This window comes from Semicossyphus pulcher, unplaced genomic scaffold (assembly GCF_022749685.1).
Source record: "Semicossyphus pulcher isolate SPU_LCO1_2020_fin unplaced genomic scaffold, fSemPul1.0.p SCAF_18, whole genome shotgun sequence".
Classification (NCBI taxonomy): domain Eukaryota; kingdom Metazoa; phylum Chordata; class Actinopteri; order Labriformes; family Labridae; genus Semicossyphus; species Semicossyphus pulcher.
The window spans coordinates 19650301-19667289 of NW_027211691.1; the positions used below are offsets into that span (position 1 = coordinate 19650301).

General features: G+C 42.9%; 1 protein-coding gene across 1 annotated transcript in view; it reads left to right on the plus strand.

Annotated features, from left to right (window-relative positions):
- The window catches only part of tmx3b (thioredoxin related transmembrane protein 3b), a 42153-nt gene extending 25739 nt beyond the window's left edge, over window positions 1-16414 (plus strand). The window contains exons 13-16 of the mRNA XM_069667466.1: window positions 296-352; window positions 5077-5206; window positions 6643-6711; window positions 13214-16414. Coding sequence (XP_069523567.1) covers window positions 296-352; window positions 5077-5206; window positions 6643-6711; window positions 13214-13486 — 529 coding nt within the window. The 3' untranslated portion in view covers window positions 13487-16414. The remainder of the gene's footprint in view (window positions 1-295; window positions 353-5076; window positions 5207-6642; window positions 6712-13213) is intronic.
- The last annotated feature ends 575 nt before the right edge of the window (window positions 16415-16989 follow it).

Below are 16989 nucleotides of genomic sequence, written 5' to 3' on the forward strand. Positions count from 1 at the left end.
AGCACAATGAGATACAAATTGAATTCCTCCTCCTGCCTTATCGTTTAGATAAATCACCTGAGCTTCTGCGGTTGGAGAAAACCTGAGACGGCGCAGGATGGAGCTTTGGGGAATTTTTTTTCCTTTCCCGCGTTGACAAAAGTGATCCCAGTTTTCCCAAAGCAAAACACATAGGATTCCATTCGTTGTGATTATTTTCGGTGTCCAAGTGAGACACAATTTCTACTGTATTATATGTCTTTTTTGATGCTCTGTTTCCCCTTCCTCATACCACTGATTTGTCCTGCTTCCCCAGAGACTTCCAGTTCGGCCACATGGACGGGAACGACTACATCAACAGCCTCATAATGGGGTGAGTGTACCTCTTCTTGTCACCCTCCTCTCCCGCTACCTTCGCATTACTTCCTGGCAGCTATTTAACCAGGTTGAGACTGACTCGTAATGCCAGCCTCTCCTGTAAAAGACGCTTTCTTGCGGAGAAGTCAATTACACAGACGGACTGTCATTTCTTTTTTAGCGCTCTTGGAAATTTCAACCTTTCGCCGTCACACACCAACGCTTACAGGGGGGGGAAAAGTGCACAAAGGGGGAGAAAGCTGCTGTAAATCTGCTCGTGCGAGGGCGGGAAAGTAAGAGGGATATAAGAGGGATAAGGCGATGCATGGATTACATCTATAGCGCTCATATGTTTTAATAGCTTGTCAAAGAGCGGCGCTAATGATGCCGAAAGCCTCGCTGCAGACGCTTTGCACCCGGGCAGAGGGCCCGACTGCGTGCGTGTCTTCCTCTAAGAGGCCCTGCAACTGACATCCCACACTTTTAATTAGACACAACCCCGCTAGTGTTACAGGCCAGCCGGGCTGAAGCAGTTGGCGTGTCTGTTTTGTGTCTACCAGCCTACTGTATCTAATTATGTGTCTTTGTGTAATGTTGTGGGGGTTGTGTGTGTGAGAATCTGCGAGCGTAATAGACCGCTACAGGATGTTCTTTTAATTTGAGCGTGTTATTGTTTGTATGAAGGAGATTATAGCAGACATGGTCTCCGGCGTCTGTAATTAAAAGTGTATCAGTGGGTAGAGTAGAAGTCGGTTTTGGGAAGTATGACGACACTACAACTAACAGATTCTCGATACACGGCAGAAATTAGACAGACAGTGTTTTTATTTCCGAATAAAAGAGGTGATTAGCCTTCCTAATTTTTTTTGAGTACATACAATATGTATTCGCTGGGTTTAACAGGACTGATTTTGGCCGCTGCAGCACAGGATTAATTGCCGTCCTTTGAGGAATAAAATCCTGGCCTGTCAATGTCCACTAATTCTCTCCCTTAGGAAAGCCATGGAAATAAATCTGATGGCTTTTTATCCCTCTTCCTGTCATCACAGCGATTACTGTGTTCTGGCAGTAGTCTGTCTGGCGTACGGCTGCCCCTGCTTTCCCCACATAGACACGTTCAGGAGTACACACACACACAACATGAGCAGCACTCTAAGCCTGAGGCTGTCTCTGCCTCTGTTTAAACGTGGGATTATTGCTAACCCCGTTTATGGCATGCATTGTGGGCTGTGAAAAACTTAAAGAGATGTGAGGTGACTGAAAAGTCTTTGTGGGACGGGAGGAGTTGTAACTATAGAGGGTTAATGTCTAGAAGGATCATTACTTCCACACAAAGCAGCAGTCATTCTATTTGCATACTAAATGTTGCTTTTGTGGAACCTCTAACAAATGTTTTTTGGAAATGAAAACCATTCCCACAGCTAAGGCGTGACAATGGCAAGTCTCAGCTAACAAGTTTACAGTTGGGTTTTTAATTAAGTCCTCGTGCAATAATTAAAGCTCAGAAAAATGCCTCTAGTAACAGAAAGTGAAAGGGAAACTTGGGGAAAAAGAACTAATGAACTGCTGATAATGAGCCCTGAGTCTCATTAGGAAAAAAACAAAACAACTTAGAATAAAAAACAAATGTTATCTACACATCTTTAGCTGTGAATATTTTGTGTTACATTTTAGATTTCTGTTTATTTTTAAGAGTAGTTCCAACATTTTGTTTCCTTGTGGGTTAGATGAGAAGACGCACTTTTAATACATTGTTTTTTTCATCTACAAAGTTGTGTAGTTATATTGGGCTGCATCCTATATACCAGTGCGACCAATATACCAGTTTAAAATGCAGTTACGCCAGGGACACACCGGAAGCCGAAGCGCCGCGAATAGCCGCGAACGCCTAGAAGCTGAGCCAGTTTCCTTTCGGCGCCCATGTTAACCGATTGTGTCGTTCACACCAGACGCGCTGCGGCGCGCACCTCCGCAGCCGGCTCGCGCCCTGCAGCGATCGTTTCGGCGTCTGGTCTATTTTTTGCGCGAGCCGCGAGCGATCGCGTCAATCCTGGCAGGAAGTCACGCATGAAACAACGAGAGAATCCGGTCAATTTTCAAAATTAAAACAATTTTCAAAATAAAACACGGCGATTGACAAATGCAATGTTATATTTGTGTGCTTTTATATATTTGTCAGTATCTAAACAGAGCGCGAGAGAGATGAAGATACACACACGCGCACATACACACACACAAACACAGACACACAGACACACACACACAAGAAAGAGAGAGACACAAAGTGGACTGGCTATAGGGGGTGGGGGCGGGGTGTCAAAACACACACGCAAACAGAGAGAGAGAGCATGATGAAAAAACAGCTCCAAATGTGAGTAAACGACAGCTGAGGAGCAGAGTCGCTTGTCGACCGGCGCGGAGAAATGCAGCGCTTCCTTGTCCGGTGTGTCCCCGGCGTTACGGTTTTTAACCCAGATGATGGCACTATTGTCTAGCTAAAGTTTTGCCACGGACATGCGGCGTCATGATCGCCAGTGCAGCCGCCATCCTTACATCAATCAAGGTTACCGTAGCCTGAGCTCAGCTAACTCACTGGTAGCTAGCAGGAGATCAAACTCGACATGGTGAGAACAGATGGTAGGCTATAGTTTGTGTGCGTTGAATGTGTTTCAAATTAAAATTAATTGAAATAACTTGTATTCATGTTTTTATTAATAAATAGCTACAGAAAACCTTTTTCCCCTCGGGACGCCCCCAAAACAGACTGCTACTTATATTCCAGCGAGACTTAAATTTCGGATTTTACGGCAGCTACCACACACGGTATGCTTAACATAGATGGTACAGTCCTGAGAACATCCCTGCCAGGCAACAGCAACATTGATAACAAAAGACCCCGTATTGTTGTCTTACCAAGTTGCTATCGGTGTCTGGAAGCTACTAAGACCAAGAATTAAGCAAGCTAGCTAGCGCACAACTTACAGCAAGAAATGCAAACGCATGACAGAGGACAGTGAAAAGGTGTTCAGAATATCAACATTTTCCTAAGACATATAATAGTATGTCATGGTGATATAATGTGTATATAATACACAAAAATAAAAGGCCAAAACCAAAAGCCACGCAGTTAGCTAACAGCAACCTAGCAAAACATGTTCACCTAGATATCGTTTCATAACCTTACTGTCCCTAAAACAAAAAATGAGCTGTTCTGTATTTCTTTTTATGCAAATAAAGAAGACACAAGTTATTTGTGAAGTTTAGAGATAATGGTCATGGCATATTTTTAACTGGAGGGAGCCAGGCTAGCTGTTTTTCCCCTGCTCTCATTCTTTATGCTAACAGAGGCTAACAGGCGTGTAGCTCTAGCTTCAGAATGAACACAGAAAAATGAGTATAAATCTTCACATCTAACTCAAAAAAACAAGCTTTATTCCTCGCTTACCTAAAGTGTTGAACTATTCCTTTTGTGTGAAAATGATGATGTGTGATTTATGCTAATGCTAGCCTAGGCTAACAGCCTCCAGATTCAGTTCCAGGTCTAAAGCTCAGATATGAAAGTGGTGTCTTTCTCATCTACCTAAGGCAAGATGGGAATTAAGTGCATTTACTAAAAACGCAAAATGTTCCTTCCATAATCAACATAACATGAATAAAAATAATAATTACCCGTGATTATACAGACGCCTTTTTTCCAGCTGACAGGATATGACTTTAATGTGTGCTTTCGGCCTGTTCTAATGCTACAGTACAGTATATGACCCTTCATTATGGGCGGTAAACCCCGGTAGTCTCCTCTCACAGAGGTGAACAGGCTAATCCATATTTATTTTAAATGGGTGCCATCTGTTGGAGTAGGCAGGATTTCACATGGAATACACACTCCTAATGTGTGCGTGTGTGTGCGTAAAATGTGTGTGTGTGTGATCGCGGTTCACAGCTGGACAGAGTTGTGAGGCGTTGATGACTCTACCGCTCGGGCGTGTGTGTTTGCACTCCTGATCTCAGCTGGGTGGTGGATTGGGACAGTGATGGATACGAGTGCGTGTGTGTGAAATTTGTTGCCGGGTTGAGTAACACCGCGGGGATGTGAGTGTGGCAGCGCTGTGATGGACTGTTCGTGTGCCTGAGCCCGTGTGTGTGTGTGTGTGTCTAAGCACTCGGATACCTTATCTAATCCTGGGTTTGGTGTTTTGTCCGAGACGCGAAAGAGGGATTGCTTGTTTATATGACCTTGTTTGTTATCTCACTGAGCTCTGTAATTCCTCTGCTGATTTGTCGAAGTGGAGAGCGTACAGTGTGTGTCTGTGTTTCCTGCAGAAACGAGGCAACATCACTGGGTTTCTTTGTGTATGTTTAGTCTCAGCATGGATGCAGACTTGCCTTCTGCTGGACTCCCTGCGATTCCCTTGTCAGCTGTAATTTGCAGAGGTCTCTTTAACTGTGACCGGCACAGACCTATAAAGCCCCTGAGTTGCACACTGTTTGCATAAAAGATAGAAGGAGTGCCACCCTGAAATAGGCCAGGCTGCAGAATCCTCTCTTTGAAAGAACGCCCATGGGAAAAGTTAGGTTTCTCACAGTACAAAGGGTTTGTTTATCCCTTTATTGTAATCTCTGTGTTGCAATTTGTTCCTCGAGAAACCACAATTTGTTCCTATCTAATGATGCACTTTGATAATGGCAGCACAAGGTGCCGAGGTTAAGAAGATTAAAAGCTGCGTTTCTTGTTTTCCTCAGCGAGGTGACGGTGCCCTCTGTTATCATCCTCAACACATCCAACGAGCAGTACTTCCTGCCCGACGAGCCCATCGACACCATGGAGCAGCTGGTCCAATTCATCAACAGCGTTCTGAACGGCTCTGCACAGGTCCAAATCTCTCTCCTTCCTCTGCTTCCTGTTTATGCATTCAGCTCAGTGCAGCCCTCTCCCCCCTCCTTCCCCTTGTGTTGTACCATTGTAATCACACCAGTAGTCTTCATTAATCAGGCATGTTGCCTTGCATTTTAAGTCCCCTCTGGAAAATATTTTCCCTAGATGAGGTATTTTTGCAATCTTCTTTTGCATGTTTAGATTTCATATTGCTGTCGCGTCTGAATAGATCATCCACAATAATGCTGTCTTCTTAGTCGCACACTGAAATTACTACACGACTCCGTATTGTTGTAATCCGGAAAAGAAATGTCAATGCGTTCCCAACACTACACGAAAGTCACCAGATGTATGAAACCATAAGCCAAACAGCCAGAGGTCCTTTTTCCAACAAAGGTCCGAGCTATTTTTTCGCTTGGCAAAACAAACCTCCTCCCACCAAATAAACAGAAACAGAAACCTCCATGTTCCTGCAGTCCAGCTCCAGCACACGCCTGAAGTTTCAGCCTCTTCACTGTGTCGAGGCTGGTTTGCTCTTCATGCAGAAATGAGATTTAAATACATTAAAACACCTTCAAAATATATCAAAAGGTGCAACAAAAGTGTTGCATTTCAAGGGTGCTCTTCTCATCTTTTTTAAGTTCTGTGGAGAGTTTAAATTGTTCCAATGCATGACTAAAATTCATGATTTTTTCGTGTGTTTTTCATAAGAAGCCTGAAAAAGCATGAACACTCAGGTAGAAAGACGGCGTGTTTAGCTTCGGATGAAGCTCAAACCAGCCAGGGGAGGACAGAGCTGACAGGCTGTGGCATCTCCTGCAGGTTTTAAGGGAACAGATAGGTTTTTAAGTACATCCACACTCTGCTGTTGTGTCACATAGGCTCGCTTCTCTTTTAAAATCCACCGTCATTCCGTCCTTAAGAGAGAAAAACTCCATTGAAATGTAAAAAACCCTCTCAAACTACTTATGCAGTCGTCACACAGCCTAAGCTCACGTCTGTGCAACAGCTGTTTCCACAGAAATCATCTCCTGCCCACCTCCGGCTCGCTCACAGACGTCATGCTTAGTCATTGCTCGCTAATTGGCCGTCCTGATGAATTAGCTCTGGGACAGATCACTCTCGGGCTGTCCAGGTGCTGTTTCCAATAAATGAGCTCAGGCCGAGTGGACCTGCTGGACAGTAAACAAACGAGAGTGGAACATGTCATATGATTTTGTTAAATAAACAGTACGCACACTGAAGTCTCACAGGTTCAGTAAATCAGACATTTCAGGTGTTGTTTGAGTAGTTTTTTATGGACAAATCGATATTTTTATGAATTTGAAATGCATGAAAACCATACATATATATTACATCAGTGGCACAACACTGTGATAGACTAGACAAGCTACAGCTTCTGTGTCTCTATTAAATGGTGTGTCTCCCTGCAGGCGTATGGAGGCGATGGCGTCATTCAGAGGATCAAACGCGTGGCCTTTGATGCTAGATCCACCATCATGGTAAGTTGGTGAGAGTTCATTCTAGGCTGCTGCATGTTGACAGGGTGGAGAATATATCCAGAGTACATGTAATTGATGTTTAAATTAATCAGTCATGCTAATATATAATGTACATTTTAATAATAAATCAAACCTGATTTTGGCTTCTTTTTTTAAAGACATTTAATGATTAATAGTTAAATACAGGATATTGCCACCATGACCTTAACAAAAAACAAAAAAAAAATATTTAGCTACAAATCATCATCATACTATAGCTTCAGTTAAACATACAGTAGATATTTTGGACACTTGAAACGGCATAAATAGCTGTTAACACAACAGTGACATATGAAAAAGTGCATCTGGCAAATGGTAAGCATCCTGCTGCTTATTTACATACCCAGCCACCTTAAGTTCAGTATTCACTTGTTGCTCGGTTTTGGTCTCCACCAGCTCCTGAGGTAAATATCTGTCTTTTTAGCTGCTAAGTGCTTCGTTTACTCACTAGATGCTACTTTTCTCATTCTTACATTTCCTGTTGAGAATGTTGGACACAGTGGACGGTAGCTTGAAACCGGTATGAGAGGTAATAGAGAACAAGAACATGATAAGTCAAAGGTTGAAGGATTGTTTTCGTTGTACCGACTGGTGTGATACAATTACCGCACCACTGGCGCCAAATATCGATATTTAAATTTAAAAAAAATGCAGCGCTCGAAACAGATCTCCCTTCCACTTTGAGTCACCGCATCATCGTTTTATCTCAATTTGTGTCAAATTCTGTGAAACTGACACCCGACTGCAGTGAATAATTCATTCATTCTGCACTTCACCTTTTTAGGGGCATTTTGTATTCTTCAGTTAATCAGATATCTACATGTATCATTATATGATTGTCTTGCAATATATCAGCTATCGCAGAATCGCTGTACCGTGATACAATCGTTATCGTGAGCCACGAATCACCCCAGAACATGGTAGTACATGAAGGGAAACGAAACTAGGTACTCAGATCCTGGTTTTAGAGTTAATTATCTTACCGTGCCTTCTTTTTAAATGTCCCTGCATTACTGACGTGCTCCCATGATGAGCATCGACCGCTTTACAAATCTTGCAGGCGATCCTTTTCTTTGCAACGTTAACGGTGAAATGCTCCCAGACTTCAGAAGATTCAGGATGCTATGGTGTTGCATCGGCCACCGCCATTTTGCTACGTTTTGTTTACCTGTCGCTTCCCGGTTGCTACTTTGCATGCGCAACTCTCTGCAGAGATGGTATTTTAGTCGGCAACGTTGCCTAATCGTTTCACCCCTAGAGTCAGTAATAACTACCTCGGTGCGTCCGTGTGACCTTCCCCTGTTTACATTACACACAGTTTAAGTTTGTCCTCATTGTGATTTAAAGTAGTGACCTGAAACCCAATTGAAAAGCCGCATTTCTTTGCTTAGTCTCAATTTAGCTCCGCAGTAGACCCATAAATTATAAGTATACCACAGAATACCTCGCCCTCGTTACATGCTACGCATCATGCCTCACCTTGAGTCTGTTTGCCAGTTGAGGGTAAACACTGTATATATATGCAACCTGCGCATAGTTCACTAAAACTGTAAAACAAATGCCTAGGTGCCGTGTTCTCTCCCTGTGGGAGAAAAACAACATCCAGAGGACGAGCTGGGGAGTCTGACTGAGAATATGCAATGCAGGCAGTAAACACAGCACGGCTAAGAGGAAACAGTCAGCAGAGCGGGAGGAGGTGGAGTAATGAGGGCGCACAGAGGGTCAGGAGGCTGAACTTGCTTCTCCTCCCACTTTTACTCCAAGTTGTCGGTTCTTTTGGGAGAGCTGGTGTATTTTTACCGAGGGTGTGATAGGAATGTAAATACAGCTGCGTTGTAATGCCGCTCGGGTGGCACAGTGGCACTCTAACCGCGGGTAAAGCTGCCCTTAACAATGTCCTTAAAGGGATGTAGAGAAGTCCTAAAGAAAAAGTACAGATTGGATTCAGGAAGAAGGTGAAACACAAGAGAGAGTGACTTTGAGAGGCTTTGGATTTTACTCGTTGCTCACTAGCAACACTTAGCAATTAGCACAAAAGCAAAAATCCATATCTGAAGGGCTTGTTATGCACCTGTGGCAGAAAGAAAAAGCTTTACTCTTCCTCCTCCCTAATTTTAGCGAGCCGCACACATCACCATGGCTACTCTTGCTCACACTGCCATGATATGACACAGAGGAGATCGGCAGCAGCCATCAGCTTGCCCCCGGAGAGCCTATCTAACTACACGTCTGACAGGAGCATGAGGAAGCAGCCATTAGACCCAATGACTCATAGCCAGCTCTGTTAGCATAGCATACCCATCTCCACCTCGTGTAGCATCACAGCACAGACAATTACCATCCCTCTTCCAGTGGCAATGACTGGAGGGGATATGAGTATTTCTCTTCTTCTCGGCTCAGCGGCTGACGGAAGTTGCGACCGAATATCCCCTTCGAGGTACATGATACTGATGTATCCTGTTATATGAAGTCAAAATGATGTATTCGGCTATATTGGGGCCAAATGACGCATTTGTCACTGGGATCATTTAAAGAGGAACTTGCAAAGTTGTCCTTCAGTAATTGTGCGTTGTTGTGCCTGCAGGAGATGAGGAGTTGTGTTTGGAAGGAGTAAGGTGGTTGAAAGTTCAAGACATGATTGTGAAAGAGATGTTCTTAAATCAAGTCCAGGCCCGAACCACTGACGCGACTCTCTGTCCATGCGGCTCTGGATACTTTGTTCGGGGAGCAGGCGGGGCAGCTCCTCCGCTGCTCGTCCGCTCTCCTCACCTACGTCCGCCACGCGCACCTGCTTTCAAACACGTCGTCAGCGGCCTCAGAAGGACAGTCCTTGTAACACATTGCCCACAGAAGCGCACATTGACCTGATGCGGTCAGCCACATACTAGGTTTTGACCCAGTCTTGTTTACAGTAATTTCATCTAACCGGGATAAATGGACTGAAACTTTCATTCATTGAAAAAACGCAGACCTTGAAGAACCTCTAACGCCTGAAATCCACTGCATGGTTTGGCTCTACATAACACATCAGACATGACTCTTGAAACCATAATTTGTTGGTTTTCCATTGGCAAAAGTCATGGAAAGTTCCTGGTACTTAATCAAGAATCAAATTTGTGGAGGTTCTGAGAAAGTTAAACCATGACATAAATCTCAGTCCCTCCAGGTTTGTCCTCTGACATCATTTCCGTTGGCTTCTGTTGCAAGAGTCCAAATATAAAGGGTTAAAACTCTAAATTGCCCGTAGGTGTGAGCGTGAAAGGTTGTCTGTCTCTATGCGTCAGAGCCTTTGATTGACTGGTGATCAGTCCAGGGTGTACCCCGCCTTTCGCCCATTGACCGCTTGGATTGGCTCCTGCCCCCTCGCGGTATAGATAATGGATGGATTGATGCTCAATTGCTAACCATATGTGCGAAGGAGAATTTATGATTGTCTACTCTTTATTTTGTGGACGGCTAAAAGTCTTCAACATGAATTAGAATTAGTTTTATTATAATGGTTTCACTGTATAGCGTTTCATTGAGAGGTCTACCAAAGTTAAAGATCTGAAATATTCAGGCAGACAGCTTGTGCCTCTTTATAAACATAGATTAACATCTGTGGCTAAAGTTAATTGAGAATATTATGATACAAAAAAATCCTGCCTGTTATTGTCGTGTGGTGCAGACACAATCTGACGACACCCAGCAGTTTTATGCCATGTCGCTCAGCTAGGATCCCTGCCTTCAGTGAGCAGGAACGATCAGCGGTGGAAAACGAAGTACAGAAAGTACTATTCGTTTGTCGAGCAATCAGAGTGCAGTAGAGGCAATAACATGCAGTGTGGAAAAGCAGCTGAAGGGACTGTTATCTAATTATGTTGAGTCTACAGTCGGCAGATGGTAAAAAAAAAAAGACAAAGAAAACGAACAAAAAGAAAATATAAAAAGTCCCAAAAAGTGTGTGAGCATGCAACATTTTCACACAGGTAAAGGTAGGTAGGTGAACCTACTCTAGGCGAGTTTGTGCGTACATCTTCAGACTAGTATATTAAGGTGAACCTTTGCTTGTGTTTCACATTTGAGACTCTTTTATTTGTTTTAAGTTCAAACCGGACATAAAAGTACAAAAGACCCCAAAGGATTCCAGATAAAAGGCTACAACGCTCCAATATGGCCGCGAGTATAAAACAAAACATAAACAAGACAAATGAGAGGAGCTACAATACAGACAGAATAAAACAGTTCAGACAGTCTAACATTATATGACTGAAATTAAATTAATACTAAAATATTACAGCCTGTCTGAGTGTCTGCAAATGATTTGTGACCCGACTTCTAAAACACCTCCCTGAAGCTTAATGGCACAAAGCTAATGCATGAATACATGAATGGATAAAGATGCAGCATCCCCACTTAAAACATAAAGGCCAGTCTGCACGAGGGGAGTAGCTGGGAGGCTCTTTCCTTTTGTAAACAATGGCTGACATATAACACTTCTTTTTAAACAGATACTCGTGTGTTTTATGTGTGAACTTTAAGAAAGGTCAGGGCCGTAAAACACATTTTAGGGCTTGGGGGCAAAAATGATCTCCTGGCCCCCTTTTAACCCTTTTTCCTCTAACTTCCTCTACGTTTGAGCGTCCGTCCTTTTGCTGCTGCCTATTCACATACCAAGCAGACTTGTAGCAACATTAGCATTAACATAGCGTCAGGTTTCTGGCCACGTGACAAACATAACTCCAATATTCACAGTTCTTTTTGCTCAGTTTTGGTTTCCACCAGTTGGTTCTTTTTATGTCGTAAGCAGATATAGATCACTGACTGTATATAAAGATGGACGACGCGTCTCCATCTACTCTCATTGTACAAAATTGAAACCAAAATTGCCCCCATGACGGGCGCTGCCATCTGCGCTTGATGACGTCATTTGGAGCCAGAGCTGCGCAAAAATCCCCGGCAAAGATCCTGCACGTTGGCGCATTTAAAGGGCCAGTCGCCAATTTTCAACCTTAGGCTAATCATGCTATTATGGGGAGCTAATGCCATTATGGTAGGAAAAAATGCAATTTCACTGTGCCTTTGGAGGACGATATCTGCTTCTCCAATGGGCCCTGGGAAACGTCCGCCAGACTACGTAAAACGCGCCATCTGGCAGAGGCCAGGGAGCTCGCTAAGCTACACTTCCTCAATCTAGGACGCCCTCCTCCGATGATCGCCAGCGTCCTTGACTGGAAATTTGTAGTATTTCACTCCACTTTTGTGTAAATATATTTGGTAGAACTCTGTTTTACCAACTGTTCTGGTCGAAAGAACGAACAAAACAAACAGACTTTTCGCACAGACCTATAACTTCCCTATGTAACCACGCCATCGCTGGGCTGTCCTGTCAGAGGGAGGGGTGCAATGCACACTGGGTGTTGTAGGAATGTAAAGTAGAATGGGCGCAACCACAAGCTGTTTGTACAACTTTCTCCACAGCTATGGCGCCAATTTCAAATATTATTGCTTTTATCGATTACAGAGAACACCAGCTTGACTGACAGTGGCTTTTTTCCAGGGGCGAATTGCTCCTTTAACAGCAGAACAGCTTCTTATGTTGGTCTGAAGCAGACATTCACAGATGAGGAAAGTTCAATGACATGACTGTAGTGTTAGTTTTGTCTCCTCTCGCTGGTCCTCCTCCTCTACGCTAATCCGGAACAGATCGGCTGCAGGAGCCGTATTTGTCAACAGAGCTGTCAATCATCCTTTTTACAGCATCAAATCACTAATTAAAAGTAAACTTGTGAGAAAAATGAACACTTGGACGTAAATCAGTATGAAAAGAACTAACTATAATGACAGAAACCATGTTTGAGAAACATTTATTTGTTGTGTATTTTGACTTTATAGTTTGACTCATGTCCCATCTGTTAACATGGAGGAGGCGGGCTTTATGACCTATACTGCAGCCAGTCAGCAGGGGGCGCTCAAAATGTTTTCTTTTTTCAGTCTATGATATAGATAAATAACTAGTTAGCTATGAAGGAAGTTAACATATCCATTCTTATTTCTACAAAGCTCTCATTTGTAAATTAATTCCCACGGCAACCCTACGTTCTTAATCCCATAGTTTTACTTCATAATTAAGATGCCCTTACAAAGTACTTACATTGAATGCAGTCTGCATACAATTGAGCTAAAGTTGCAAAATGATAGCCACTAACATGTTAGTGCAAAAGACCTGAGGTCTTGGTGCCCAGCTGAGCTGTGGCCCACTTTCCCTGGTTGGTAATCCTGATATTTACAGAACGAGCATGGTGGCTTTAAGAAGATTTACAGACTCTTCTTAGAACGGTTAAAAAAGCTTTAGAGTCTTTTGCACAAACATTTTTCTCTCCTGTGTCCTGTCTTGCTGTCCTCATTTATTCCATTATTTCCCTAACACTTTCCCTTTTTTTTGTCTTCCTTTCATCTCTAATTGTCCCCGTCCCCACATCAGTCAGTGTTTCGCAGCTCTCCACTGCTGGGCTGCTTCCTCTTCGGCCTACCGCTGGGTGTAATTAGCCTGATGTGCTATGGCATCTGCACAGCTGAGTCGGACGACGGCCCGGATGACATTGACGCGCTCAAAAGGGACGGCCTGACTGACGAAGAGGAGGAGGAAGAGGAGGAGGAGAGGCAACACGCCGCTGAGCTTGAGGGCCCAGAAGACGGAGAGAACGAGGAAGACGACAGCGGAGAGAAGGCTCCCGAGGAGAAGAAAACCGATTAACGCAGGGGCTCCCCGTCGGATAGAGGATGATAGGCCTAGTCGAATTCAGTGACATGAAACTCAAAGACATATCAATGTATTACTGTTCTGCTTCTTTGTCTTTCATATCACTCCCCCTGAAAGCCCCTCTAGCGCAGACTCTTCTCCCTTCTTTGAGTTCTATGCGACAGTTTGTAAGGTCATCTGCTCAGCGGAGCCATCGAATCATGTTTAAAACAGCCTTTAAATGACGGAGTAAACACGACAGAAGAAGGGACGGCTGCGAACCAAACGTACAACTTATTTATTGTGATTCGATGAACGGGTGGTTCATTCCATTCGATATGTCGCCCTTTAATTGTTACTTTCTTGTTTTCTAACCGTTTAAAAGCCTTTTTTTTTGTGTTACAACCCAATTTCTGCTCTTTTTTCCCCGTTTACTACGATATCCTAGAATAGTACGTATAATAGAGAGTAGATAAATCTGGCCTTCAAACTGAATACAACTGAAGTTCCCCATCCCCCTAAACTCAATAGGCTCATCACGTTTAGCGATTGACGAGTGTAGAAAGCAAAAGGAAGTGCCCAAGAAGGAAAAATCTGCCATAAATGAATCGTGCTTTTTCTATCGTACGTTACAGCCTGAATTTATTTCTTCTTTTCCTTCTACAGTGTGCAAAGCAAAGTGCCGAGCATTTCATGTTACGTCTCGTCCCAGCCACCTGTTAGCTGTTAGCGTCCGTATATAAACAGAGCTGATGGAGAACAGCTGGAATGGTAATTGGTATCAGTCTGACTGATGCTGGGATATTGCAATTTTTTTTTTTTTTACCTCATTTCAACCCAACCTGCTATAAATTCCTCGTGTAGACGGATTGTACCTGTACAGCAGACACCCATAACATGCACCAGTAGTTCCTGCAGCTTTAACAAGACGTATTCCTCAGATAGACTGGCTCTGTCTGCCTCAATATTACAATCTGTCCTCCATCACTGGTTGCTATTATTGAATTCCGTAGACAGGTTGAAGTTTACACCCTGAAGTACGACGACTGTATGATTTATAAGGACCATCTTTCTCCTACTTAGTTTCACCCCCTTTTTTTGGGCTATAAATGAACTGAGAAACTTGAGACGGCTGACAATGGTGGGTATTGTCAGCTATCTCGTTGCATAGAAATCAATCTCTCTCCTGTTTTCAAACCCTTGTGACTTAAGTGTATGTAATAGCTGTAATCAAGTAGGGGTTATGGCTTCCTCTGGGGTGCAGGTGGCCGTTTTATTTTATGAAAAGAGCAATTTCCTGAAATCTGCTACAGCATCTGTACGGCCGGTTTTTATGAAAGACGCACAGTAGAGCGCAGCTTGTTGGATGTGGGGCCACAGTGGTGTCTCTCAGGCAGCAGGGTCAGCGTCAAAGCATCTGACAACTTGTTACATCGTGTTCTGTGTTTATAAAATAGCATATTTGTCGCTTAAAAAGGCAAACGTAGTCAAATTATTACGAAAAACCTGTTAGTTAACTTTTAAAAACTACAAAAGGGGTGGGTGGAGAGACATACTGTACAAAAAATCTTGTGTCAAATAATCAAATCTGTAACACTTAGCGAATAAATATATAGTTTAACGCCATTGCCCAGAAATAAAGACGCAATAATGTAGCAATAGTTACAATTTTGGTAAATGCTTATTCACTTTCTTGCTAGGGGTTGGATGAGGAATTTGATACAACTGTCGTGCCTGAAGGGAAAATATGAAACTAACTAGGAAGCTAGCTTAGCTTAGCTTAGCTTAGCTTAGCACAAAGACTGGTAACATGGGAAAATGGCTAGCTTGGTTTTTGTCAAACGATAATAAAATCTGCCTAGAGGAATCTCCAAACCTCCCTTATTAAATCTTCTTGGTTAAACTTGACGCAACTTCCTGTCAGTCTTTCCTTGTTGCCTGGAAACACAGGGATGCTAAGACCTAAGGAAGTCACTGCGCCCCACCAGAATTAAACCACAACATTTAATGGTATCTTAATGGGTAAACAAACAAGTTATAACATGTTTATTACTGATATTTATAGGTAGGATGCGTTTCCCCTTTTGATAGAGCCAAGGTAGCTGTCTCCCCTTGTTTCCAGTCTTTATGCTAAGCTAAGCTAAGCTAATCAGCTCTACTTTCATAATAACCACACAGATATGACATCTATCTCAATCTTCTCATCTAATTCTCAGCTCAAGAAGGGAAATACGTTTTGTTTTGCATTATTCATCTGACACATCATGCATTATATTTAATGCGTACGGTGCTGCAAAGTAATTATAAGTTTGAAATGAGCAATGAGAGGCTCTATATCAGGCTTCCTCTCGAGGGGGCTTCAACACGCGGTAATGAATGAGCGTTTAGTTCACTCTTGACCTTGGGAACAGAAGTAATCTTAACTCTGGGTCCACATCCTGACTTCTACTTCAGCTTTCAATCACATCTCAGATATAAAAAGTGGGAGTAGTAATTTAACAAACTCAATGACAACCGAGCGAAGTACCAAGCTAGTAAAAGAGCCTTGGATTAAGATATTTTTAAATGGTAATGAATGTTTTCAGCTGTTTTTTGCTATTATCCCTCTGAAGCGGATTTCAAAAGCAGACTAATGAGATGGTTTCAGGATTTGTTGTTCATCGCTGCTCTTTTCGTCGTGCTTTTGCAGCTCAGTTAATCTTGTACCTTGATCGACTTAGGCACCTCAACCTAAGCACACTTTGTTGTTTTTAATACGCAGAGTTCATCTGTGTTGTTACTGTGAAACTGCACTAAAGGAAACCATGCCCTCGCCTTGCCTTCTGGTCTTTGTAGTTGCCTACCATTCTCTGCCAAACTTCCTCTTTGGGTTTGAATCGAGATTGTCACACTTTGTTACAGGATTGAACGATTGAAATAAAGATTGTCCTCTTTTTTCTTTTGTTGACTGCTCTCTTTTCTTCCCATCTCATTTACATAGATTGTTTTTTTCTCTTTTTAAATCATCCGCCTGGCTTCCATTTAGATGTCTATTTCTCCATCTATCTCCAATTATCACACGCACAAATGTGTTTTTTCTCCACTGCGTAATCCGAGGTAGAGGTGTCTCCTCAATTATAGCGGACATAATCAAATTTTTGGAGATCTCGGCTTAACCGCAGCTGATTGCATTACTTGATGTGAAACTCATTTATTTCTTCTCTTTGGGGAATAACGGCGCTCACAATTCAAACTCGGAGACGTGACTTTACATAATGAAAAAGCACAATGTCGCGGCGTATTTCCTTTAAAATCTGACCCTTGCAAAGTTGGAGAGATAGAAAGCAAATATGGTGTCGGTTTGATGGGTGGGTTTTATGGTCTGAAAAAGAAGGAAGATCTTCATTTTCCATTGGGTGTCATTCCGGGGATAAATTACCACAAAGGGGGGAGATAATATATTACTACATCAGAATCAGTGTCATTGAGTGGTGCTGACGCAAAAGTAATTCATCGCTCAATTACCTCGCTATATATTC